The 24,253-nt window shown below is 52.4% G+C and overlaps 2 protein-coding genes across 5 annotated transcripts in view; both read left to right on the top strand.

Moving 5' to 3' along the window:
• Positions 1-381, top strand: part of LOC139603081 (alanine and glycine-rich protein-like) — a 4,408-nt gene extending 4,027 nt beyond the window's left edge. The window contains exon 3 of the mRNA XM_071453529.1: positions 72-381. Within this exon, the coding sequence (XP_071309630.1) occupies positions 72-381 (310 nt within the window). The remainder of the gene's footprint in view (positions 1-71) is intronic.
• On the top strand, positions 182-24,253 carry WDTC1 (WD and tetratricopeptide repeats 1). Of its 4 annotated transcripts, XR_011683494.1 has the most exons (17): positions 184-377; positions 5,710-5,847; positions 8,174-8,257; positions 9,364-9,410; positions 10,536-10,647; positions 11,064-11,251; positions 11,635-11,817; positions 12,086-12,180; positions 13,264-13,379; positions 14,447-14,522; positions 15,101-15,197; positions 16,467-16,640; positions 19,856-20,091; positions 20,465-20,633; positions 21,010-21,202; positions 21,308-23,184; positions 23,231-24,253. XR_011683494.1 is itself a non-coding variant. In XM_071453009.1 (16 exons), the coding sequence occupies exons 2-16, from the start codon at positions 5,740-5,742 to the stop codon at positions 21,503-21,505; spliced, it is 2,076 nt and encodes a 691-aa protein (XP_071309110.1). In that variant the 5' UTR covers positions 184-377; positions 5,710-5,739; the 3' UTR covers positions 21,506-24,253. The 4 variants fall into 4 exon arrangements, 3 of the variants coding, with proteins under 3 accessions (XP_071309113.1, XP_071309110.1, XP_071309112.1); XM_071453009.1 differs by having other exon boundaries at positions 21,308-24,253; XM_071453011.1 differs by having other exon boundaries at positions 5,596-5,847; positions 21,308-24,253.

The raw sequence follows: 24,253 nt of genomic DNA, 5'->3' as shown, positions 1-24,253 counted from the left end.
CCCCTCGGCGCCGATTGGCGGATCTCTCCTGGTCAGTTTCCTCCCTTGCCATTGGCTTCGTGAACTGTCAGTTCCGGCGCGGCGGCGGGCAGGAAGGGGCGGAATTCACGAACGGGATTTACGCCTTTTGCGCGGGGCGGGGCGCGGCGGCGCGCGGGGGGGGCGGTTGCGCAGTTGGCGTGGCGCATGCGCAGCGCGCGGCGGCGGCGGGGGGCGCAGCGCAGCCCCGGACAGCTGGCGGGGGTACCGAGGGCCGGGGGCGGCGGGCACGGCCGGGGCCCCGCCGCGGCCCCTGCGCTGCGTCCCGCTCTGCCCCGCATGGATGGAGCCTCGCAGCCTCCGGTGCCCGCTGCGCTCGCGCCCGGCAGGCCTGACAGGTAACGGGCCCCCGCGGGCCGGACGGGCCCCGCCGCCCTGACAGAGCCCCCCAGCCCGGTTCCCTTCCGTGCCCGCCGCCCCCCGGTGCCCCCTTCCCTCCCCTGGCAGCTGCGCCCCGTACCCGCTTCGCTCGCAGCTACATCTGCCGTGCCCCTTGTCGGTCAGCCGGCCCGGTGCCCGTTCCGTGGCAGCTCTGCCCCCGGTGCCCCGTTCCCCCCGTTCCCTCCCCGGTCAAGCACACCTCGTCCCCCTTCCCTGTCAGCCTTTCCTCCCCGGTCAGCTGTGCCCCTGTGCCCTCTTCCCTCTCAGCTGCCTGCCCTGCAGGCTCCAGCCCTTTTCCCTGACAGCAGCATCCCCACGAGCCCCCTTCCCTCTCCGCTGCCCCCTCGCCTCCCTTTCCTGACATTTCCCCCACCCCAGGCTCTGTGCGGTGTCCCCTTATTCCCCGAGGTGTCACCCCCTTCTCCTTACCAGGGGTCTGACTGCCTTTAGGGATCTCTCCCTTGTCCATCCTCCCACCCCAGCCCCTCACCCCCATTTTGCCCAGGCCCTGTTCCCCCCAGCCCTGCCTCATCTGCTGGTGCCACCCCTGCCAGGTACAGCTCCTGCTTTCTGCCTCCTTTCCCCCTCCCACCCCAGCACTGCCCTGTCCTCACATTCCTCTCCCCTTTCCTGGGTGTGACCCTGCCCTGCTCCCTGCTCTGCTCCCTGTCCCCTGGCTAAAGCCTTGCAGAGCCGTTCCCTGCCCTGCTGGCTGTGCTGCAGCCCCTTTCCTTGGGGAGGGGGCCAGCCTCTCCTCCCGTGCCAGTTGAACTCCTCCAGGAGCTGCTGGGCCGTGTGGATCTTGGGCTGGGCTGTTGCCTGTGCGGGCCGGGGGTTCTCGGTTCTCTTCCCTTTTCCCGTGGGTGTGTCAGCTGGGGTCAGGGAGGCAGGGTTGCAGTGGGAGGGCTGAGCTGCCAGCCCCGTGTGGCCTGAGTGTGTCAGAGTTCCCCTGTTCTGCCTCTGCCAGGGCTCCCCTCTCGCCTCTTCTCCTGGCTCCCTGCTCCAGCCATCTGTCCTGGGGAGCCACTGCTGCTCCTGACAGCTCCTTCCACTGGAGAAAAGCCTTCTTTTAACAAGGTGTTTGCTGCTAACCAGGGCATTCCCTCTTGGTTCTTCAGGTTTCCTTAAAACAAACATTTCCATCTACACTTATGTATTTTAATTTGATCTGTGACCTCTTGGAAAGTCAAGAGGGCAGGGAAATAAGTTGTGAGGGTAAAGAAGCCTCTCAGGGTGGGTTCTGGGTGGTGTTTGGAGGGGTGAAATAATTTATAGGTGCTGAAGGGAAGGGTCTAAGGAATCTTCCCTTGGGATGAGCTGTGTATCCAGAGACTCGTGGTGTGCAAAGTGTTGTTTTTTCCAGTGACCTTGAGTTTGGAGCCTGAGACGCTTGGGCACATCCAGGCAGTTAGGAATGGGATTGCTTGTTTGAAAGTGCTGATTTTGGGAGTCCTGCTGCTCTGGGGAGTTCCTCGGGGCAGATGGAGCTTTCCCAAAGGGTGCTGGTGCCAAGGCTGGGGCTCTGCCCTCCTGTGCAGAGCCCATCGCTCTGTTGCTGTGGGTGGGAGGTGCTCAGGTGGTTCCAGAGAGGGAAATACAATCCAGCCAAGAAGCAATCCCTCAAATCCAGGCTGTGTTGGGAGCATTTGATGTTAAATTGATGGAATGATTTGTGTTATCATCGTGGAGGTTTTGTCTCCAGGCTTGGCGTGAGTGTTCTTCTCCATGCCCTGGAGTACCCTTTGGAAGTGTACTTTCCCAGGAGCTTAAGGGGCTTTTCAGTGGCTGTCAGTGTAAACAGAGCCTGCCCAGTTTGGAGCCCATGGAAATGTGTGCCTTGTTAATTTTTGACAGTGGATCTGAGCCTTGCGAAAGCCCCGCTTGTGCCCTGCAGTTGTGTGTGGGGCCAGGGGAAAGTGCAGGAGCTGCAGGTGGGCTGCTCCTCTCTCTGTGTGCTCGGGGAGCAGCGTGAGCAGGGGCTGTCACTGCACCCCAGGTTTTTCCTCCTGGCCGGGGTGTTCCAGGCAGGTTGGAGCAGTGAGGGATGAGGGAAGGCTGTCCTTGAAGGGTGATAGGGAAACGTGCCCTGCTGTCATCCAAGGAATAACCCCAGAGAGGTCACAGGTCGTGGAATGGGGTGGTTGGAAGGACCCTCAGGGATGGTTTTGTAGCAGGGCAGCAGCACCTCCCCATCCCAGGCTGTTGCAGGGCCTGTCCAGCCTGGCCTGGAGCACAGAGCCAGGGCTGGGTTGTCTCTGGCTGGAGCCAAAGGGAAGCTGCCCGTGGAGTCAGCCCTGGTAGCAGCAGGGCAGATCTGTCCTGAATTGTCCCTCGCTCTGGGACTCCATCCCTCATTCCACCAGGGGCTGCTTGTGCCGGGTGAGTTAAAAGCCAGAAGCTGCGAGAATGGGTTAGAGCAGAATTTGCACGGTGGTTTTGCCCAAAGAGGAACATTCTTTACCAATTTCCATGGTGGAAGTTTCCAAGGAATTTCCAATTCCTTTAGTGGTGACAAAGACAGACTCTTTGGAGGGACTTCATGTTTGGAGGCCTTTGAGTCTGAGAAATTGGGAGGCATGGTTGAGTTTTGTCTGATTTTTATTACATGTATTTTGCAGAAGATCTAAAAGTCTTGGGAGATTTTGTTTTATTCCAGGGTCAGTTTGAAACTGGCGGCTGGATCTGCCTGTACAGTCGTGGGGTCAATAGTCTTTAGTGTTAAGAACAGTTAATATTTATTTTATTTATTTAATATTTGAATGAGGTCACTGTCATATCCATGGGGACTGGGAGTCTGTGACTGTGGTCAGTTGTGGCTAATGCTCAAAATGTGATCTAGAATGAGAATTTGGGCTTCTTACTCCTTTGTCTGTGACTCCATGGCAATTTAAAGGTTGCCAGGGCCTTTGTAGTTGGGAATACCTGTTGAGCAACAAAAAATAGCAGAGGGAAAGGAGGAAAGGCTCTTGGAGCCTTCTTGGCCAAGCAAAGGCACAAGGTCTGGGAGACCTTTGAGCCCTCTACAGCATCCAGTTGCCAAATCAAGCACTTTCCTGGAAAGAGACACCTTGGGCTCCTGCATTCCTGTTGGGCTGGGTTTTATCCAAGCCCATTACCCAAGGTCTGATTTCTTGGGTGATTTTCCTTGCCTGTATTTTTTAAGAAGTAAAGTTAAGATGTTCCACAAGGGAGAAAATGCTGCACAGAGGAGTCTCGTGTTGAAAAACAGAATTTCTGACAGTCTGTTAAGGAGTGGTGGTTTTGGGGGGTTTGGCTATTCCTTCTCTCTGTTTATACAGAGGGGTTATGGGGTATTAATGGTTTTGCAGTGACTTATTTAGCTCCAAATTGGCCTCCTGGTGTGGGTTATTTATGGCTGTATATGGGAGATCTGGATCTTTCCATGCTCGTGCATTTTCCCACGTGTGTCCTTGAGGTTGTTTGGTGCTGTTGGAAGAGAAAGGAGCTGATTAGAAATTAGCCATAACTAGAGGTGGGAAATGTGACAGAAATACTCCCAAAAGAGCAGTGGGGAGGTGACAGCCTGCCTGGCACTGGCGTGGTGAGGTCCTAAGAGCCAAATCCAGTTGCTCTCAAAGAGGGAGAGAAGAAATCTGCCTGGCAGGGAAGAGCAGGAGGGAGCTGGATGGTGCTGGGAGAGGGGAGACTGTGGGCAGAGCCTGGGGATGTTGTGGGGCAGCTCCGAGGAGGGTGGAAGGCACTGAGGTGTGCTGGGATATTGGCCCTGTGTCCTTTGAGGATGGACTCAGGAGCAACCTGAGGCCGTTCCCTCTGCTCCTGTCCCTGTGCCCTGGAGCAGATCCCAAATCCCCCCCGGCTGTGCCCTCCTGGCAGGAGCTGTGCAGAGCCACAAGGGCCCCCTGAGCCTCCTTTGCTCCAGGCTGAGCCCCTGCCCAGCTCCCTCAGCCCTCCTGGGGCTCCATTCCCTGCCCAGCTCCCTCAGCCTCTCCTGGGGCTCCATTCCCTGCCCAGCTCCGTTCCCTGCCCTGGACACAGTCCTGCTCCTCATTCTCTCTCCCAAAGTTTGGGGAAGCAGCTCAGAAACCTTCCAGGAGCTGCAGAGTCAGCAGATCCACCTGCCCTTGTGCCCAGATGCTGCTGCTTCCTCCCCTTGCTGTCCTTGGGAGCCATTCCCAGCTCCTCAGGGAAGTTGTTGTGGCTGCCCCGTCCCCGGGAGCGTCCAGGGCCAGGCTGGACAGGGCTTGGAGCAGCCTGGGACAGAGGGAGGTGTCCCTGCCATGGCAGGGTGGGACAGGAAGGCCACTGGAAGCCCTCCTGTGGCAGCAGAGAATCAGATGAGGGTTGCCAGGACTCCTGTTTGTTGCAGTGTTTCTGTGAAATGCTCTTGTTTCAATGAATCAGCATTTCCTCATTTAGAAGAGGAAAATTTTGGCTTGTTCTGCTTGGAAATGTTTTTAAACTAGAAGGTTACATAGGACAAAATGGGTGTTGGAAATTTCATTTTTATTCTTTTTGTTGTTTTAAAGAGAACTGTAGAAACGTCTGAATGGGCCAGGCTGTGGGGTGGAAACTGGGGGAATTGCAGCATTTCTCAGGGACTGACTGATCCTTTCCTAGGCAGCCTGTCCAGCTCAGGGTTGGGACCATCACTCTGCAATTTGAATATTTTTTTTTAGCAGAAGTAGCCAATTCCATAGGGTTTCAATTATTTAGGTTAGTACATTAAACTCCATTAAGTGTGTGCAAAACTCTTAATTTCTCCTGGAAATTCAATTTTAACTGGTCACCTCTTTTCTCTTGCTGAGGTAATTAGGTGTTGAGTTGTGACTCATGTTGTGATTTCCAAGGAATGTTTATGCCCTTTTGGATATTTTAGGGGTGTTTTGCTGATAATCCAATGTAGTAAATGAGAGAAAAGATGTGGCCAAAAGCATCAATGCTGTGTTTATTCACCTTGTTGGTTGTAGAATTTGGGAAACACGACATTGGACATGAGTGGTCATGGAATGGCGGGAGGGAAGCCTGGGGAAGGAAGCTGCTCTGGGCTCACGGGGTCTGTGCTGGGACAGAAACATGGATTTTCCAGGCTGATACAGTCCTGGAATTCCGCTCATGCTGAATTTCTCCACAAACCAGGAAGGGCCTTGAGTCAGACATCCATTCTTCCGTTGTTTCTCCCCTGAGTTTCTTCAGGAGCCTTTGTTCCCACCTTGCTGTTCCCCCCGTGTCTCTGGAGCTGGCAGCGTGTGCGTGGCCTAACGTGCGGTGTCCCCGCCGTGTCCCTGCTGTGTCCCGCCTGTCCTGCAGGTAACTGAGCACCCTCAGGTGGGTCCTGGCATGCTTGGATGCACAGCAGCTCTTCCCACTGCTTCTCTTCGTCTGCCCCACTGCAAGAAGATGGCAAAGGCCAACATCACCAGGGACATCATCCACAGGCAGATCAAGGTAGGTGTGAGCCCGTGTTCAGTGGTGCTGGCTGGAGAGAGGGGAGTCACTGCTGGAGTGGGGAAACTCCTGGTGCTGCCTCTGCTTGGGAACCAGATCTCTGTTACTTACATATTGATAAGCCCTGTAAGGAGCTTAGGAGAACAAACACACAGGACCTGTCACTGTCCTTAATGGAGAGCTGGGATGAAGTCTGGCATGACAGGAGCACAGTTCCTCTCCCTGGGCTGGTTTGCCATCAGCAGCTCTGTTCCTTCTGAGCTGAAGAGAGAAATAGAGCTGCTTGTGTTTGGGCACCACAAAGGCCCTTAGCCAGCTTCCCTCTCTGCTTTCTGTGTTCTCCCCGTGTGATCTTGCCATCAGAGGTATTTCTGACTGTAGTAAAGCTAATGATCTCTGTCACAGCCTCTCTGTCTCCTTTCCTTTAGAGAGTGCTGTGTTGCTTCCTTTGTGTAGGGGAAAAAAAACTTGTGCAGTGGTGGGATCAGTCATCTGATGGCTGCTTTGGTGGAATATCAGCATGAAAGGACTGGCTGCAGCAGACACAATAGGCAATTATTGCTGGGACTCAGAGGCCTGAAATCATTTGCAGCTTTGCTGATAATCAGCATTCAGGAAAGGGATCTGTGAGTGGCCAGAATAAGGAACTGGGAGCTCGAGTGCTCACTTTGCAGTTTGGTACCAAACTCGGTTATAAGCTTGTAATTCAATCCATGTGCAAAGATTTGTTTTGCTGCCCTAACAAGGAAGGGCTGGTTCTGTGGTTTGAGCCCTAGCCTGGGACTGTCTCAGCCTGTCTGCTCTGTCAGGCTTTGACGTGTGACCTTGGTGCTAAGTCAGGCAGTTCCTTGTAGGAAAAGCAGTGTCCCACCCCACAGCCCTCACAAAGCCACTGGGGCTGCAGCAGCACAGAATTATACCTGCAGCACCTTGCATGGGCCTTGCAGTGCTGCAGGAATGCTCTCCACAAAAGTACATCAAGGGGTTTGAAGTCTGTCATGGAAGCTCCTGCAAAAAGCCTGGTTTGTTTTGCCTCCAGTCCTTTTATGTCTGTCTCCATTCTGTCTTCAAATAGCTTTTGGTGTGTGGAGTTCATTACTGAACACTGGGCTGGGAAGGGAATTCAGCACTTCTGTGTGTGCTCTGGGACTGCTGATGTGCTCTGAGCACCACCAGGGTGGTGTTTTGGGCACCACCAGGGTGATTTTGGCATTGGTGTTCCCATCTCTAAATGCTGGTGGCAAAGGACTAAGTTGACAAGTGTGGCATGGAGTGAGACCATAGTTGGGTCAAGTCCTAGGGAAGAATCTCCATTTAGATGTTCCATCCAAAATCTGACTGGCATTCTCTCTCCTTCATTCCTGCCTCTGCAGTTGGCCTTCTTTCATCAGAGCCATCTGCTGATGCATCTGTGAGCCCTGTGAGATCACAGGGGAAACAACTGTCCTGCTTTCCTTCACCTTCATTTGTACTGACGCAGTTCTGTGGCAGCTGTTCCCATCCCTCTGGAACAGGCTGTGCACTGCAGCTCTGCTCCCTGCCTGAGGAACAGCCCATCCCTGAAGGCAGCTGGCCAGTTCCACTCCAGCTCCTCACCCCGTGCTGCTGCTGCCTTGGGACAGGCTCTGCAGTGGCACAGTTCTGCTGGGCAGCTCAGGATGGAGGTGCTGCTGAAATCCTTGCCAAGGGATAATAGCAGGCATTCCCAAGTTCTTCCCTATCTTCTGCTTCAGGCCCCAGGTGGGGTCAGTTCACTCTGCCTCAGTGTGGGCCTCCCAGAGCTGGTTTGGCTCCTCAGCTGGAGCCTGGCACTGAGTTACAGAGCATTTTAAATCAGTTCAGGGGCAAAGATTAAGATTTGTCCACCTGGAGATGTTCAGAGGGTGGGAAGGCTGGAGAGGGACTTGTCACAAGGATGTGTAGTGATGGGACAAGGGGGAATGGCCTTGAGCTGAAGGAGAGCAGGGTTAGATGGGATATTGGGAAGAAATCCTTCCCTGGCAGGGTGGGCAGGCCCTGGCACAGGGTGCCCAGAGCAGCTGTGGCTGCCCCTGGATCCCTGGCAGTGCCCAAGGCCAGGCTGGACAGGGCTTGGAACAACCTGGGACAGTGGGAGGTGTCCCTGCCATGGCAGGGGTGGCACTGGAGGGGCTCTGAGGTCCCTTCCCACCAAAACCATTCTGGGATTCTGTGACTCCCTTCTACAGTACAGGACCTGTGGACCCCCCAGTACCTGGTGTGGTTTTTAAAGCTGAAGAATGCTCTCTGAAAGAGCAGGAGGAGTGTTTGTTCGCCGTGCTCAGTGTGCTGCCTTTTGCCCCTGCAGGAGAGGGGAGCGCTGGGCTTCGAGCGCCACTACCACGTCACTGACCCCTTCATCCGCCGCCTGGGGCTGGAGGCTGAGCTGCAGGTGGGTGTGCAGGGGGAAACCAGCTCCTGGGGTGCTCCTTGCTGCAGGAGGGCATGAACTGCTCTGGTTTAGCAGGTCACTGCTGATTTCTTGGTCCCCCAAACTGCATCAGAGCCAGGAGCAGCTCAGTGAGAGCTTGCGCGAGCTTTTGGCACTGCCTGGTGCACCTAGAGGAGAACCTTTAACAGGGTGGGCACCACCTCATCTCAGCCCTGCCTGGTGCACCTAGAGGAGAACCTTTAACAGGGTGGGCACCACCTCATCTCAGCCCTGCCTGGTACACCTAGAGGAGAACCTTTAACAGGGTGGGCACCCCCTCATCTCAGCACTGGTGCCTGAAGAAGACAACTGGCAGCTGTTCAGTGTGCTCAGCTCTAATGGGATCCCTAAGGAACAGGTTGTAGTGCACTCTGACATACCTCAGAAAAGGTTAAGGTTATACAGAATATTCTGAGTTGGAAGGGATCATTGAAATGTTGAGTGAACAGCCCCATCTGGGGGTCAGACCCTCAACACCCTGCTCCACCCAACTGAGCCAACCTCTAACACATCCATTATCTTGGTTTGGGGGAGAAAAGGGTTATTTTGTCCCCCTTTTCAGTCACATCTCCCACATCAAATGGTGCTCAACACTCCCCCACTTCCTGGTGCAGTCGTTGGTAAATGTGGATGAAGATGGATGATGTAGTCACCCAGCAGCAAGGTGCTTCTAACAGAGCTATCAAAAGTGCATTTTCCCTGTGTTCCCAGAGTGCCTGCCCATGTAATTTGTCAGCCTAGCCAAGGGCTTTGGAAGCAAAGTCACCTTTCCGTGTGTGCAGCAGGATTTCAGCTGTAGCCTCTGAGACTAAACTGCCATTTTATTCAACACTACCTTTTCCTATTTGTTTCATTTTGCCTTTTCTACCCCAGCTGCTCTACCATGTCTTTTCTGGAGATGCTTATCTACAAGTGTGTGGAGTTCTTTGCAGGGTTGGAACAGAAAACCCTGCTTTTATTGGAAGAAGTTATTTGTGAGGAGCTCAGCATGTCCTTGTCTCAGGACAGCTCTGTTTGATACATCTGAAGTTTGACTAATGCCATCTGCCCTTGCCTCCTTCCCTCAGGGTCACTCTGGGTGTGTCAACTGTCTGGAATGGAATGAAAAAGGAGAGTAAGTATGAGGCTTCATTTGGGGAATCTGCAAAGCCATAACCCCAGGTTTTCCCAAGACTAGGATGTAGGTCATGTTATCATAAGCAGCTGCTTCCCATTTCTAGTAAAGTGGAGCTCAAGCTCAAATTTTGAGCTGTAGTAGAGCTCACGCTTCAAAAGAAGCTTTATTTTGTTAAATATATCTGGATATTATTAGAAATGCCCCTTTAGTGAGTTCAGAAGGGAAATGGTCAGCCTAAGAAGTGGAGATTGAAGGCTGCTTCTCTTCTCTTAAGTGGTATTATGGATTATAATGGATCTTTAGGATTTGCCCAGCTGGTGGTGACATTTCCCCACCCCCTTCACCACGCTGTTATAAGCTGCTGCTGGGGGACAGATATCCAAGGGAAGGAGGTGGAGAATTCACCCCTCTGCAATTTGAGAGGGACACTAAAGAGCAACTTCCAGTAACCAAGTGGAATGAAGAGTTTCTGTGTGAGAAATGAGTGGATTGGAGGAAGAGTGGGTATTTCTGCACATGCCTCTTACAATGTCCAAAGTCTGCCCTCTGATACTCTTCAGAATTATTTACTAGTGAAAATTTCATGTGCTTGAAAGAGAATGGCTAAGTTTAAAAGAGCTGAGAGTCGCAGATGTCAGATTCCTTTGGTCCAGCTGGATGGACAAGGCTGAGAGCACCTTGCAATGACTTTAAAAGCAGTTTGTGGTTCACCCCACGAGCCCTGGGGCTGCCTGGGCACCTCAGGAGCCTGGGGATGGATGCCTTGGCTGGGCTTCAGAGATGGTGTGGAGCAGTTAACACAGCCAGGCTAGTGGGGAAGGTGGATGCCCTGCATTTTGCTGTTGACCAAACACTCCTGTTTTCCCACCACAGTGTGGGTGGGATCCTTCAGTCAGCTGTGCTTTCTGTGGAATTGCTTTTTGTCTGCTTTAGCTCCTAGACCTGGCTGGAGGGATGGGTGCACAGTGAGCAGCAAGAGCAGAGAGCTGAGGGAAGAGAGGAAATGGGCTGGTTAGGGCTGAATTAACTTAATGGATGTCTGTGGTCAAACAGCTCCACAGACCCGGGCACGGTGTGGAGCAGAAGAACTCATGGTGCATATTTGTCTCCTGTTCCTTGCAGCTTGTTGGCCTCTGGCTCTGATGACCAGCATACCATTGTGTGGGATCCTCTGCACCACAAGAAACTCCTTTCTATGCACACAGGACACACTGCAAACATCTTTTCTGTCAAGGTATGTGCTTAGAAGGAATGAGCAGCTAACAGAAACAGCAACCTCAGCAGTAAAAGGATAAATCCTTGCTAGAAAATATTTTTCTGCAAACAGTTTTCCCCCCTCCAAAAATTTAATATTTCTAATTATGGGGAAAAGGATTAAATCTAATGTTGCACTAAGTTTATGCAGATGCCAGGCTTATTCTCTCAGTGAATTGGAAGGAAATGGTTGTAACAAACTGGGATGTGTGATGAAGGCACTCTTGTGTCCTGCTGTAGCTGGTGACTCTTGAGTGTGCATGCTGACCTGTGTACTAGGGAATCCCGTGGGTTAGCCCACGTTCCTGGAGCAGAATTCCTGCTCTGTGAGTGCCAGGGTGTCCCTGTGAGCCCCCCAGTGCTGCTCCAGGCTCAGTGTCCATCCCTCCTCCGCAGTTCTTGCCGCACTCGGGGGATCGCATCCTCATCACGGGAGCTGCAGATTCCAAGGTGCACGTCCATGACTTGACTGTCAAGGAGACCGTGCACATGTTTGGAGATCATACCAACAGAGTGAAGCGGATTGCCACGGCGCCCATGTGGCCAAACACCTTCTGGAGTGCAGCAGAAGATGGCTTAATCAGGTACAGAGTTCCAGCTGGTCTGGTTTTGGGAACCATCACAATGTGTGCTGTGCACAGACCTGAAGAGAAGCTGTACTAAACAGCTTAAGCTCATCTCTCCCTTTCCTAAAACTGGAAAGATTTATCTTGTAGAATCATAAATACTCTCCTCAGCTCCTCCATTTTCCTCACTGCTGGAAAGGGAGGCCAGGAAAGGAACAGGTCATGACTTGGGAGTTTAATTTGGAACTTGAATAAATCTGTGCACATTGTTGAGCTGTTTTTAATCATTATCCTGGTACCAAGGCCTAGTGTGTGCTGTCCCAGCTCAGGACATTGCACAAGTCTCTTCTGCTGCTTCTGTTACCCTGTGGTGCGTCTGCCTCACTGCCACCCCTTTGCAGGCAGTACGACCTGCGGGAGAACAGCAAACGCTCCGAGGTCCTGATAGACCTGACTGAGTACTGTGGGCAGCTGGTGGAGGCCAAGTGCCTGACAGTGAACCCCCAGGACAACAATTACCTGGCCGTGGGGGCCAGCGGGCCCTTTGTGCGGCTCTACGACATCCGCATGATCCACAACCACAGGTAACAGCACCTGCCTCGGGGGCAGAGCCCTGGGGCTGGGGTCTGGTGGGAAGAGGGACCTGCAGGGATCCAGCACTCTCCTCTTTCTGGCAAGTTTCTTTCTGACACCCAAAGTCTTTTGGCTGAGTGCACCGGGGTGGTACGAGGCTGATGACCCCATAGCTGTGTGGGCACTGTGTCCTCGTGGGTGGACAAGAAAAGCCAGTGAAGGTGAGGCTTCCAGCAGCTGACTGCTGTGCTTACCATGAGGCTGTTCCTGTGTCTGTAGGAAAAGCATGAAGCAGAGCCCCTCAGCTGGCGTGCACACGTTCTGTGACCGGCAGAAGCCCCTCCCGGACGGGGCAGCTCAGTACTACGTGGCAGGTACGGCCCTGCTCCAGGGGTGACTGGGGCTTCACTGCTGCAGAAACAGAGTTACCCATCACACACAAACCCCTGCCCAGGGCAGCTCTTCCATGGGGTGTTCCATGGGATTGCAGGTTATTCCACTGGGGAGGTGAGCCAGCCTTGCTGCTTTTTGTCCAGCATAAATGTGTTTTTGTCACTCCTGCTGGAAAGTGAAGGGTTGGATATAACCTGGGCTCTATAGGCTTTCCTGGAACTGGTCCCAGTTCAAAATCTTTTTGGCACAGAAGTGACTTGTCCTCATCCTGCAGATAAAGAATCAGTGATGCAGTATCTGAGCAATCTAGATGACATTTTTCTCCAGTGCTCATTATTTACTATGTTTTAGCCCAAAATGTTTGGGTTATTTTTTTTTACAATATCTCAGACCACAATGTTCAGCAGACCAGTTATGACAGTCCTGCTCCTGATGATTCCCACTAGAGGATTCCTCAGGTCCCCTGAATTGGTCATGCAACACATCTGCTGTCTGAAGAACAGAACCTGTGTGTGAGCTGAATATTTAGGAGCTTTGGTTTCCTTGTGCTGAGGGCTTTATTAAGGAAACCTAATTAAGGGGTTGAGGATGGAGGTATTTGCAGATGGCCACAAATCACAAAAGCCAAATCCTAGAGAATCCCCAAAACTGAGATTTGCTGGGTTCTGGAGGCTCATTGTTAACAAGGCAGTTTTGTGGGGTGGCTGTGCAAAATTGGAATGATGGAATCACAGAATGGTTTGGGTTGGAAGGGACCTTAAAACACACCTTGTTCCACCCTGTGCCATGGGCAGGGACACCTTCCACTAGACCAGGTTGCTCCAAGCCCCATCCAGCCAGGCCTTGGACACTTCTAGAAATGGGGCATCAACACCCAGAACCTGTGAAAAGGCACCTGTGGATATTTTGGTTCCTCATGGAAGGATCCCATAAACAGCGGGAAATGGAAAATCCTGTAGGTGCTTGTGCTCCATGGCTTTGCCCTTTAAAAGGGAGCAGCTGGGCTAGGACAGAGACAACAGTTGAGAGTTAAGCCAATAATTCTGGACTTGTCCTCTCCACAGGGCACCTCCCAGTGAAGCTCCCAGACTACAACAACCGGCTGAGGGTCCTGGTGGCCACGTACGTCACCTTCAGCCCCGATGGCACCGAGCTCCTGGTCAACATGGGAGGGGAGCAGGTAGGGAGGCAGGGAAGCTTCACCTTGTGTCACTGGACATTGTTGTGTGCTGTTGGAAATAGGTACAGCAACTTCTCTGTGGGTAATGGGATGGATTTTAAACTGCATTCTGATTAATTCAGACTAAATACTTGGGATTAGGGATGTATTTGCTACGCTGTCACTGATCAAAGTTAAACCACGTTCTGTTGTGGTTTTCCAATTCACATTTCACTTTCCGGAAGAGGGGAAAGAAAATAAACAAAACCAGTTCTGGAACTGACCTTTGTTGACCTAGAAAGGATTTCATAACTCATTCTTGAAACATCAAACTGCTTCTGTAATAGAATGTAGTGAATAAGAACTTGGAGAAGCAAAGGCCTTCACCTGGAATATTGATTGCTTTAATTTTAAGCTCTGGGTGTTACTCATGGATCTTTTGTAAAGCCTATCAATGGAATGAGAAAATCCTCCTGACAGCATTAATCAGCGTGGATTAAACAGGACCTTTGCTCGTGGGCAGGTTGCACTGTGCTTGTCCTCTCCAGCTCTTTCTCACACTTGCTCCCTTTAGGAGAGGGTGAGCTGTGGGTCTGGCCTGGGCTGTCCATTCCTGTCCCAGTACAGCTTTAGATTGGGGTTTCACAGAGCTGCCCTGGCAGTTTCTTGGGAAATACTGGTTTCATCTTAGAGAGACTTTTCCTCAGTGTTCTGCCTCTTTTCTGTCAATAGGTGTTTGGTTTCTTCATTATCATGGTGTTAATTGAAATACCTTAGTTGCTTAATTGAAATATGAAGCTTTCTGAGCAGGTTGGTCAGTGGTCAGGTCATCTTTTAAACTCTGCAGCTGTGGAGTAAGATCAGGTTCCTGTTTCTCATTGTTGTTCTCTGAACTGGGCTGGACTGGGACACACCCCAATTACTGCTGCCATCCCTTGTGTGTCCATCTATAAAAAAGATTCCCAGTGAGAAAACTGGAAATAGCAAACACAAACATGGAACTGTGTACCTACTGAGCCCTCTTTTATTTCTGACTTGAGCATCTCTGTTTTGCAGACTTGTCTCATGCTCTTTTTTCCTTTCCTCAGGTCTATTTGTTTGATCTGACATACAAACAGCGACCATACACTTTTCTCCTCCCAAAGAAGTGCCACACTTCAGGGGGTAAGTGTGATGCTGTCACAAAGGGAGCGAGGAGCAGAGGGGAGTTCTGCATGCAGGGTTCATTTTCAGGGTGCAGGGGGAGAATGAAGCAGGGTGTGGCTGTTGCTGGGCTGCTTCTGCAGTGCAGTTCATACCCTGGTGCCAAAATCCTTCTGCAGTGGCACAAAACATGAGGGCAGAAGTGACCTGTGGAGAGAGGGGTGTGGGAGTTGAGAGTGCCTGAAGCCTTAATCAAGGATTAAGCAGAGTGTTGAGTGGTTGAGGTCCCTGGTATCCTCCCAGACCATTCCAGGATTCCACGATACTGAAATCAGTGTAAGGTAATTCCCTTGGCACTTAGTTCTCTGTGTGTCTGGTTTTCTCATCTAGAATTGTATTGCAAAGGACACTGCAGAGATTTGTAAATAAAGAGGACAAATCTAATCCAGGTGGCTGGAGCAGGTGGAATCATGGAAGTTTTGTTTCTGCTCTGAATGGGGCTGTCGTGTTGGGTTGGCCCTGCTGTAAAATGAACCCTGTGTTTGTATAATCTACACTGATACTTAGCATGGTTGTATTTATCTTTTTCTAACCCTCAGAAGTGCAGAATGGCAAAACCTCAACCAATGGAGTGTCCAATGGGATCCATCTCCACAGCAACGGCTTCCGCCTGGCCGAGGGAAGGGCACACGTGAGGTGAGGGCACAGCTGCCCCTCCTGGGCTTCTGGGGCTTTGGCCTTGCCTCTCACAGGGCGAGGGGCTGCCACGAAGGTGTGAACTGCAAACCCCTTGCCCTGTTCCTGGGTTGCCAAGTGGCCTCTGTCCTTGGGCTGTGAACAGGAGTCAGACCAGGCAAGAGCATCCTGGGACGATTTTTCCTCTTATGATGAATTAAGGTGGACAAAACTAAGAAATTATTTTTCAGGCCTGGAAGCAAAGTGTCCTGAGTGGTGGTTGCTTTGTGGCCTGTGTGTTGATAGTGGTAGAGGCTGGCAGGTGAAGGAACCTTGCTTCCCTCTGCCATTTTTTGGGCAGTTGCCTGCTGCAGACTGAGCTGAAGCAGCCAGAATTGTTTTGTGGCAGCACTGGAACACTACTGCCATTCCTAGCGTGGGAGCTGGGACTGGATGGAGCCTCTTCTATTGCTCCTGCTGATTTCTTTCTTTAAAACAAAATGCATTTGGGGTGAAGGAGCAGCAGCACATCTTGGTGGCTGTTTTTCTTCCAGCTGATGAGACTTGGTTCAAAGTCAAGACACTTATTTAATACCATATATGGGTAGTCTGGGTTCTTCCAGAGTCACTTTGTGGATTGTTTCAGCTCCTCTCCTCTAGATGGCCCCTCCACCGCGGCAGCAGGAACGGGGCTGGAATTTTGGGTGGTGGAGCATGGGCCTGGTGAGCTCAGATGCTTCTGCATGTGCATTGTTGTGCATTGCTAGAAGAGCAATGGAAACGTTGTTTATTTATGCAGTCGAAACAAAGACCTATTGGTGAAGTCTGATGCTTAAAATATCCACTGCTCAATTTGGAGTGCGTCTCTGTAGATGAAGAAAAATTGGAAACAAATGATGGTCACACTGATGTAATGAGACTGCCAGAGGGTGGGGGGCTGGCACAGGGTGCCCAGAGAAGCTCTGGCTGCCCTGGCAGTGCCCAAGGCCAGGTTGGACACTGGGCTTGGAGCACCCTGGGGTAGTGGGAGGTGTCCCTGCCCATGATAGGGGATGGAACTGGATGGGCTTTAAATTCTCTTCCAACCCAGACTATTCTGGTATTCTGTGGTCAAAACCAAACTTCCCTCTTAAACTCCAGTTCTTCAGGTCCAGAATCCCTTCTGCCTTTTTTGGAATCTTTATGAGGAAGTTTAGCAAACATTAGCTAAGCTGCAGCTAAGCACTGCAGACTGTGACCTGGAGTGAGGGACTCACAACTCACCTGTGCTGCTCCCTTGTTCCCCTGCAGCCCCCAGGTGGAGTTGCCCCCGTACCTGGAGAGGATCAAGCAGCAAGCCAACGAGGCCTTTGCCTGCCAGCTGTGGACACAGGCCATCCAGCTGTACAGCAAGGCTGTGCAGAAGGCCCCCAACAATGCCATGCTCTATGGGAACAGAGCTGCTGCCTACATGAAGCGCAAGTGGTAAGGGCAGTGCCACTGCAGGGGACTCCAGGGCCACCTGGCTCAGGGGCCTGGTGTCCCTCTGGCAGGGGGGGCTGGGATATCAGGCTGAAACACAACTGGGCACCTCTGGCACAAAGGGGGGGTGCAGCAGTCTGTGCTGGGCAAATTCTGGGGAGGCACAGCTGGGAAGCAGCCCATTGTGTCACCTACTGATGTGCTGGGTGAAATCCTGCTTCTTTCCTGTTTAAAAAGCAACCCAAAATCCACATCTGATTCACAGCACTCTGGATGTCTCCAAGGGTGTCTGTGTTTCCTTGGGTGGTTCTGATTTGCATTAAAGAAGGGCTCTTAAATCTGCTGTCAACACATGACGTAATGGTGACTGTGCTTTGTAACATCCCATGACAGGAGGTTGTTTTAGGGCTGCTGGGGTGGCTTTGCTGCTGCTTTCTCCCAGTACCTCGCACTGCAGACACCCAGACCTGGTGGTTCCTGTGTTACCCCAGTTAACCCAAACACTCTGACTGGGAACAAACCTCTGGGAGGGGTCTGGGGAGGTGGCAGATCCTTGCAGTCTGCCGAGGACTCTGCCCTGCTGGTTGCAAAACACCCTGTCAGCCTCTGCAGTAGGTAATGTCTGCTCTGACCAGTGGCCAGAGCTGCATCTGCAAGATACAGCTGAGTTATTTTAGTGCCTGTCCCCTTGAGCAGAGTAAGACTAAGTACCATGACTTGCCATTAACATATTTAAAATAGCTGTGGTCCTTCATCTCCATTTGCTTTGTGAGGATATCCTTCTCCTCTCCCTGCTGAAATCCCCAGTATGAATTCTCCTCTCTTCTTGCCAAGATAAAGAGCAGCCAGCAGTTGTTGTGACTGTTGGTAACTGGCCTACTGGCTGTTTTGCAATAGCAGAGATTTGGGAGCTGCCTCAAAAAGACCTCAGTGTTCAGAAGGAGAAGAACAATAGGTTGGGATTAAGGGATGGAACACAGAAGCTGAGTGCTGATCTCATGAATGACATTTTTCTTATAGGAATCGTTTTTCCCGAAGGGTGTTGGCACATCTGAACCTTTCAGTGTGTCAGCTACTGCTTTGCCACAGTTTTGGGTAGCAGCAAGATGTGGAAAACACACACAGTGGTTTCTGTGGCATGCAGGGGGTAGGATTTAAATAGCTCTGAGGTGATACCTTCCAGGTGCAGAAAAGGGACACTTTTCTGCTAGGAACAGTTTGTGGAGTGTGGGGAAGGTGGCTGGGATGTCAGTGAGCAGGGGGAGAGGCAGACAGTGACACAGGCTGAACCACCACGTGTCTCTGAGGTGTTCTTGATGTCTGGAGCTGGAACAGGTACAGGCCACCCTCAGAACCCTGCAGGTTCTGCTTTGGCCTCATTCTCTCAATAATAGAGCAAGAGAAAAGGAAGGTCTGTAATTTCCTAACCTCCCCTTGTTCATCTCCCTTAAGATGCTGCTCATATTTTCCAGCACTTCTAAGGCTGGCCTTTGAAATTTTGCTCCTAAAAGCCAACTGCATCCCCCTCTGGATTGCTTTCAGCAGTCCACGTTGGCAGTTCTGAGCTGATTTCTGGTTTTGCACAAGCTGAGTCAATCCTGTAACAAAGGGAGAAGGCAGAGCCTGCTTTACATCCCACCATGTCCATTTTCACACCAGTCTGTTGGCCTGCCAGTGCTGGTAGTTGAGCTTGAAGGATGTTTGAGGGTGGCAAAGCAGTTCAAAAGCCCAGTCAGGTGTGCAAGTGTGTGACACCTGTCTGTCATCCTAACAGGCAGCTTGCATTCCCTCTTTCTCTGAGTACAAATGGCCCATTGCTGCGTGTCCTGAGGTAACCCTGGCAGCCCTGCAGAGCCGTGTTCCTGCTGCACATCTCATGGGCAGGGCTGGGCTGTGCCCACCTGGGCAGGAGGGAGCTGCAGGGTGGATGGTTTGAAAACATTCTCCTGCAGGATTTGGAGCTGCCCCTAATAAGGCCAGACACTGAGACGCCTCTTCCCTGTTCACCTGTGCATGAGGAGGAGATCCTTACTGTGAGGGTGACAGAGCACTGGGACAGGCTGCCCAGAGAGGGTGTGGAGTCTCCTTTACTGGAGACATTCAAAAACTGGACACAATCCTGAGCAGGGAAGGTGTCCTGTGTGACCTCCAGTGGTCCCTTCCAACCTGAGCCTTCCTGTGGTTCCCTGACAGAGGTTTCACGTGATCTAAAATTGTTGCTCTGTGAATTCATCCTTTCCTTGGGAGTGTTTCAGACCTTGGTAGGTGCAGTGCACAGAATCGTGGAATGGTTTGGGTTGGAAGGGGCCTTAAAGGCCATTCCATGGCAGGGACACCTTCCACTCTCCCAGGCTGCTCCAAGCCCTGTCCAGCCTGGCCTTGGGCATGTAGGTTACGGATATGAAACATTATCATTATTATTAACTATTATTAACCATCGAATGGAGCCGTGGCACTCTGTTCAGGCAGCGTTAGGCAGGTGTGTGAGCAGTTGAGGCTCAGTGCTGGCACCCCAGGTGTCTGCCCTGCCAGCCTGAGCTGGGCACCACACAGGGCTCAACAAGTCCCTCCTGCCTCCAGAGCACAGGCAGACAGCCTCATTGCCAGCCTCATTGCCCCAGCCCTGAGCTCAGGCTGTAAACAGGATACAAATACCCAGAACACTCCATCTGCTCTAGCGCTCACTTCTAAAACTCCACCGATTTTCCTGTAAAGGTAGAAAAGGTTCCTGCTTGAGAGGTTTGTCCCTTTGTGTGAGAGATCCTGCGGCTCCGGCCGGGCTGGGGCCGAGCTGTGCCGTGTGTCCACACAGGGGCACGATTGAGCTGTGACAGGGAGCCCGCCTGGCACGGGAGGGCTCTGCTGCCTGGCCAGAGGGCTGCTGCATCCTCCATCTTCAAAGGACTTCCCGAAATGTGCTGCAGCAGGGAGCTCTGCTCTCTCGGATTTGAAATGGCAGGTCAGGGCTGGCGGGGCAGCCTGGTGTGGTCACATCCCAGAGCTGCCTGTGGGCGTCTGCTGAGCCCTTGGGAGGCTGGGCTGGGTCAGGTGGTGCCCCCGAGTCACAGCAAATGCTGTTAGTGAGCTCCTGGGGTGTGGGATTGTGTGGAGAGCTGGAAACAACAAGCTGTGGAGTGAAATGAGGGCTGGGAAACAGCAGTGGAAAATGTTTGCTGTTGCTGCCTGGGCTGGCTAATGCAGCGCTCTGCTTTCCTCAGGGATGGGGACCATTACGATGCTCTGAGGGACTGCTTGAAGGCCATTTCCCTAAATCCTTGCCACCTGAAGGCCCATTTCCGCCTGGCCCGCTGTCTCTTTGAGCTCAAGTACGTGGCAGAAGCACTGGAGTGTCTGGATGACTTTAAAGGGAAGTTTCCAGAACAAGCACACAGCAGTGCCTGCGATGCACTAGACAGGGACATCAATGCTGCCCTCTTCTCCAAGAGTGATAACGGTGAGTGCTGCTGCTCCTGGGCTGCTCCAAGGTTACACTGAAATCTAATGAGCACACAAGGACCTTCCTCCTTAAACTGCCCCTCTGAAGTAAAGCTCCAACTTCTGAGAGAGATTGATTGTTGCTGTGCACAAAAACTGGCCTGAGCCTGTTCTTTCCTTGTGCCTGGTCCTGGCTTGCTCTTGAGTGAGAGTGTGATAAAAGGAGTCTGATGTAGCCAGGAGATAATCTGGAAGGAAGGAAGCTCATGCTCTGAGCCCTGCTTCCTGCTGGAATCGTCCTTAACTCTTCTCTAAGGCTGCTGGGGTCTCCTGGGGTGTGTTTTGCTTAGAAGTCCCGCAGCGGTGCTGAGGGAAATGTGTTGTCCTTGCAGCTGAAGACAAGAAGGGGGGTGGCCCCATCCGGCTGCGCGCCACGGGCCGCAAGGACTCCATCTCTGAGGATGAGATGGTGCTGAGGGAGCGCAGCTACGACTACAAATTCCGGTACTGCGGCCACTGCAACACCACCACTGACATCAAAGAGGCCAATTTCTTTGGCAGGTATGCTGGCAGGTGGTAGCAGGGGTGCAGGACAGGAGTGAGCAGCAGCAGGGTGATCTGTTCTACTGTTCATAAAATGACACGGGCACTGGTTTGGAGGGTTGGGATGAACTGACAGGAGCCCTCCTCCCATGCTGCTGCATGAGCAGCTGATGAGGAGCAAATCCACAGAGGACCTGGTTGGGCTAGCAGTTCAGAAATCCATTTGGGATTGAAAACAGGGCTCCTGGGGATGCAGGGAGCCAGCATGGGGAGCTTTATCTGGATGTGCAAGCGTGAGGGGTGTCAGCCTGCTGATGATAGAAGCTGGGTGAAATTCTCAGCCTGCTGGAGCCTGGCTTTGGAGCGTGACCCAGGCTCTGCTCCTCTGCCCTAGCAATGCCCAGTACATCGTCAGCGGCTCGGACGACGGCTCCTTCTTCATCTGGGAGAAGGAAACCACCAACCTGGTGCGTGTGCTGCAGGGGGACGAGTCCATTGTGAACTGTCTCCAGCCTCATCCCAGCTACTGCTTCCTGGCCACCAGCGGCATCGACCCGGTCGTGCGGCTCTGGAACCCCAGGCCGGAGGTAAGAGCCCTTGTTGTGGGATGCTCCTCCCTGCTGTTTTCCCACTGGGATCTCCCTTGCAGCAGCCCCTCCTCGGTGCTGAGTGCTGTCCCCTGTGTCTTGCAGAGCGAGACCCTCAACGGGCGCGTGGTGGTGGACATGGAAGGTGCTTCCCAGGCCAACCAGCGGCGCATGAACGCGGACCCGCTGGAGGTGATGCTGCTCAACATGGGCTACAGGATCACAGGACTGACCAGCGCTGGGGCTGCGGGCTCAGACGATGAAGACAGCTCAGAGGGGCAGGTCCAGTGCCGGCCCAGCTAAAACAGAACTGCCTCTCCTTCCTCTAAATGTTTGGCTGAAAGGGAACCGAGTTTCCTTGGTCCTGAACTTTCTCTGGTGAATGACTGCACTGTTTCGCACTATGCACAGGGTAGGACAAGCTGGCAGGGGCAGGAGCGGCCGTCTCTAAACCATCACCTCCTCCTCCTCCTCCTCCTTTTCCATGGCAGTGCAGTCCGGGGTTTGCCTTTAGTGGAATTTAGTCCCAACAGGGGTCTTTGAGTTGTCTGTGAGCAGTGTAACTGGTGATTATTTTTCCAGAGCTGCTGTATGATCTGGTACAGGGGCTGTTGCCTGCATTGCAGGGGGGATGTTAAATTCCTGAATAAAATACAAACCTAGGGCAGGGGTTATGGAATGAATTTACTGCAGTGATTTTGAAAGCTTGACTGTGCTACCAGCCTGTCTAGAGGCCCTTGGTTTATGGCTGTTGGCTATGAAACACCTGTTTTGTCCCATAACATCTATCTATCTTCTGGCTTCCATCTCAGACACGTCAGCAGATGTAGCTGTGCTGTATTGAGGGCTGGAGGTTGCCTGTCTTGTGCCCCTGTCGTAGCTGAGGGATCAGTGAAGGCACTGGGTGTGTGCAGCTGCACGGGGCAGAATGAGCTTGCCCAGTTCTGATATTCCCTCCCGTGGTCCCTGAGCCCGTGCAGGGAGGTGACAGCAATGGGCACAGGCTGGATCAGAGGCCCAGGACTTGTGTAGCTAAAGCTGCTGAGGAAAAGGGCAGGTGACAGCACCTCTCCATTGCCCAAGGTGTGTAGCTGTGTTCACTTCTCTCCATGTCACCTGTGCAGGAGCTGAGGCTGTTGTCACTGTGTGAATGATACAGCTGCAGTCTGGATTTGTCAGAAGCAGCATTTTTGTGCAGCCAGCTGCTCTGTCTTGGCCAAGGTGGGCCTTCCCTGCCTCTTTGTTGGTGTAACATCAGATGGATTCGTGGTCCTCTCAGGAACCCTCCTTCCTCTCCCCACTCCCTGGCTGCCTGCACAGCCAGGGCACACCTGGAAACACAGCACTGTACTTCCATTCCTTCCCCCTCCTGTAACACACAGCCCTGTTTTCCCCTCTTGCAGTTGCCAAACACTAAATACCCCACAGATCTTACACAGCTGTGCTACAACCACCTCTGGAGGTTGTTTTTTCTAGGACTATCAACTAAGACCAAAGAGCCCCTGGAGATCTGAACCGCTCTGCGCTGTCTCGTGTCTCTTCCTGCCGAAGGTCTGAACATGTTAGCCTTGGTCCCAGGGGTGTGAGGTGTGTGTCTGGGAGTGTGTGCGCATGTGTGTGTGCTGTTCTTCCATGTGCTGCAATCCCTGGTCTTCCTGTTGCTGCCGTGGAAAGATGAGAGGCCTCCCTTTCCTGCCCTGGCTGCCTCTGGCTGCCAGGCACCGCTGAGCGCAGCTGCACGGGGCTGCCTGCGCCAGGGCTCTGCCTTCCAGAACAATCCTGGAGCCGAGGAGCCAGAGAGGGCAGCTGGCAGCACCTCCCCGAGGACACTGCTCCTGCAGAGAGAGGGCTGGGGGTGCCCTCGGACGCTCTGCTGCTCTGGCCCAGGTGAAGCTCACAGGGACAGCTCCCCTGCTCTGCCCGGCTCTGGGGCAGGGCCAGCAGAGCTCACCTGGCCAGGTGTCCCTCAGCCCCTGGGCCAGGTGTCCCTCAGCCCCTGGGCCAGGTGTCCCTCAGCCCCTGGGCCAGGTGTCCCTCAGCCCCTGGGCAGGTTTGTTGGTTTGTTTTCACGCAGTACCTGTGACTGTTGAGTTCACCTGGCTGGGGGTGTGCCCAGGTGCACCCCCAGCATTTGCTGCTCTTCCAAACCCAGAGGCAGCAGAAAATTCTCCTCACTTGGGTGGCTTTCTGACATGGTCTGCCCTTTCCTTTTTTTGCTTAAGGCTTCCTACTAGATGTATCCTCTTCTTTTTTTTTTTTTTTTCCTTTCCCTCTTCTCCTCCCACTCAAACTTTTTTCAGCTTTCAGTAGACAACGTCTGTAGACTTTGATTTTTAAACTGAGAGACTGAGATGGAAAGCTCTGAAGAGAACAGACCTCTCCCTCCCCATTCACCTTTTGCTGTGGCAGCTATTTTTTGGTTTTTTTTACCCTTGTGAGACAGTGCAGCTCTTTTACCTGCCAGTTGCAGTGTGAAAGCAACCAGATTCCCTGCCTCTGCAGTGGGTTGCTGTTTTTAATGGCTGCTTTGGTTAAAAAAAAAAAGAAGATTAATAATAATAGGAGAGAAGGGGAGAGAAAAATCTCTCTGCCTCTAGCCCCTTTTCCCCTTGCTGTGGGCAGATTACCTGCTTGTCGCTTGTTAACAAGGAATTTGTATTTATTGGTGAAGGAAAAAAAACGTGCTGGGGAAGTCAGGAGAAGATGTTGCTTTATTGACCTCTGCTGTTTACTTCAACCCCCTCTTTGGGAAAGCTTCTTCCTGCTCTTTCTGGTTAACTCTTTCTAGCCTGGGATATGCAGGGATGCCTCCTTTATTTTTGTATTCTAGCAATGGGCTCTCCGTTAGGAGACTCTAGGATTCTCTTAGTGTTGCAGTGACCATTGCTTCTCGCTTTTTTGAGTACTAAAGATGATCATCTCGTAAACTTTGCCCCTGCAGTTGTAGAGGTAACACACGAGCCTTACTGCCCTCATTAGAAGGAGCAGACAACTTGTTTCTCTGGTCCCTGGAAGAGAAAGGGTTAAGCGATTAAACAATTCTTTGTTCTA

This window comes from Agelaius tricolor, unplaced genomic scaffold (assembly GCF_023055355.1).
Source record: "Agelaius tricolor isolate 1412-34295 unplaced genomic scaffold, bAgeTri1.0.p SCAF_36, whole genome shotgun sequence".
Classification (NCBI taxonomy): Eukaryota; Metazoa; Chordata; class Aves; order Passeriformes; family Icteridae; genus Agelaius; species Agelaius tricolor.
This window is presented reverse-complemented; position numbering and strand designations above follow the sequence as displayed.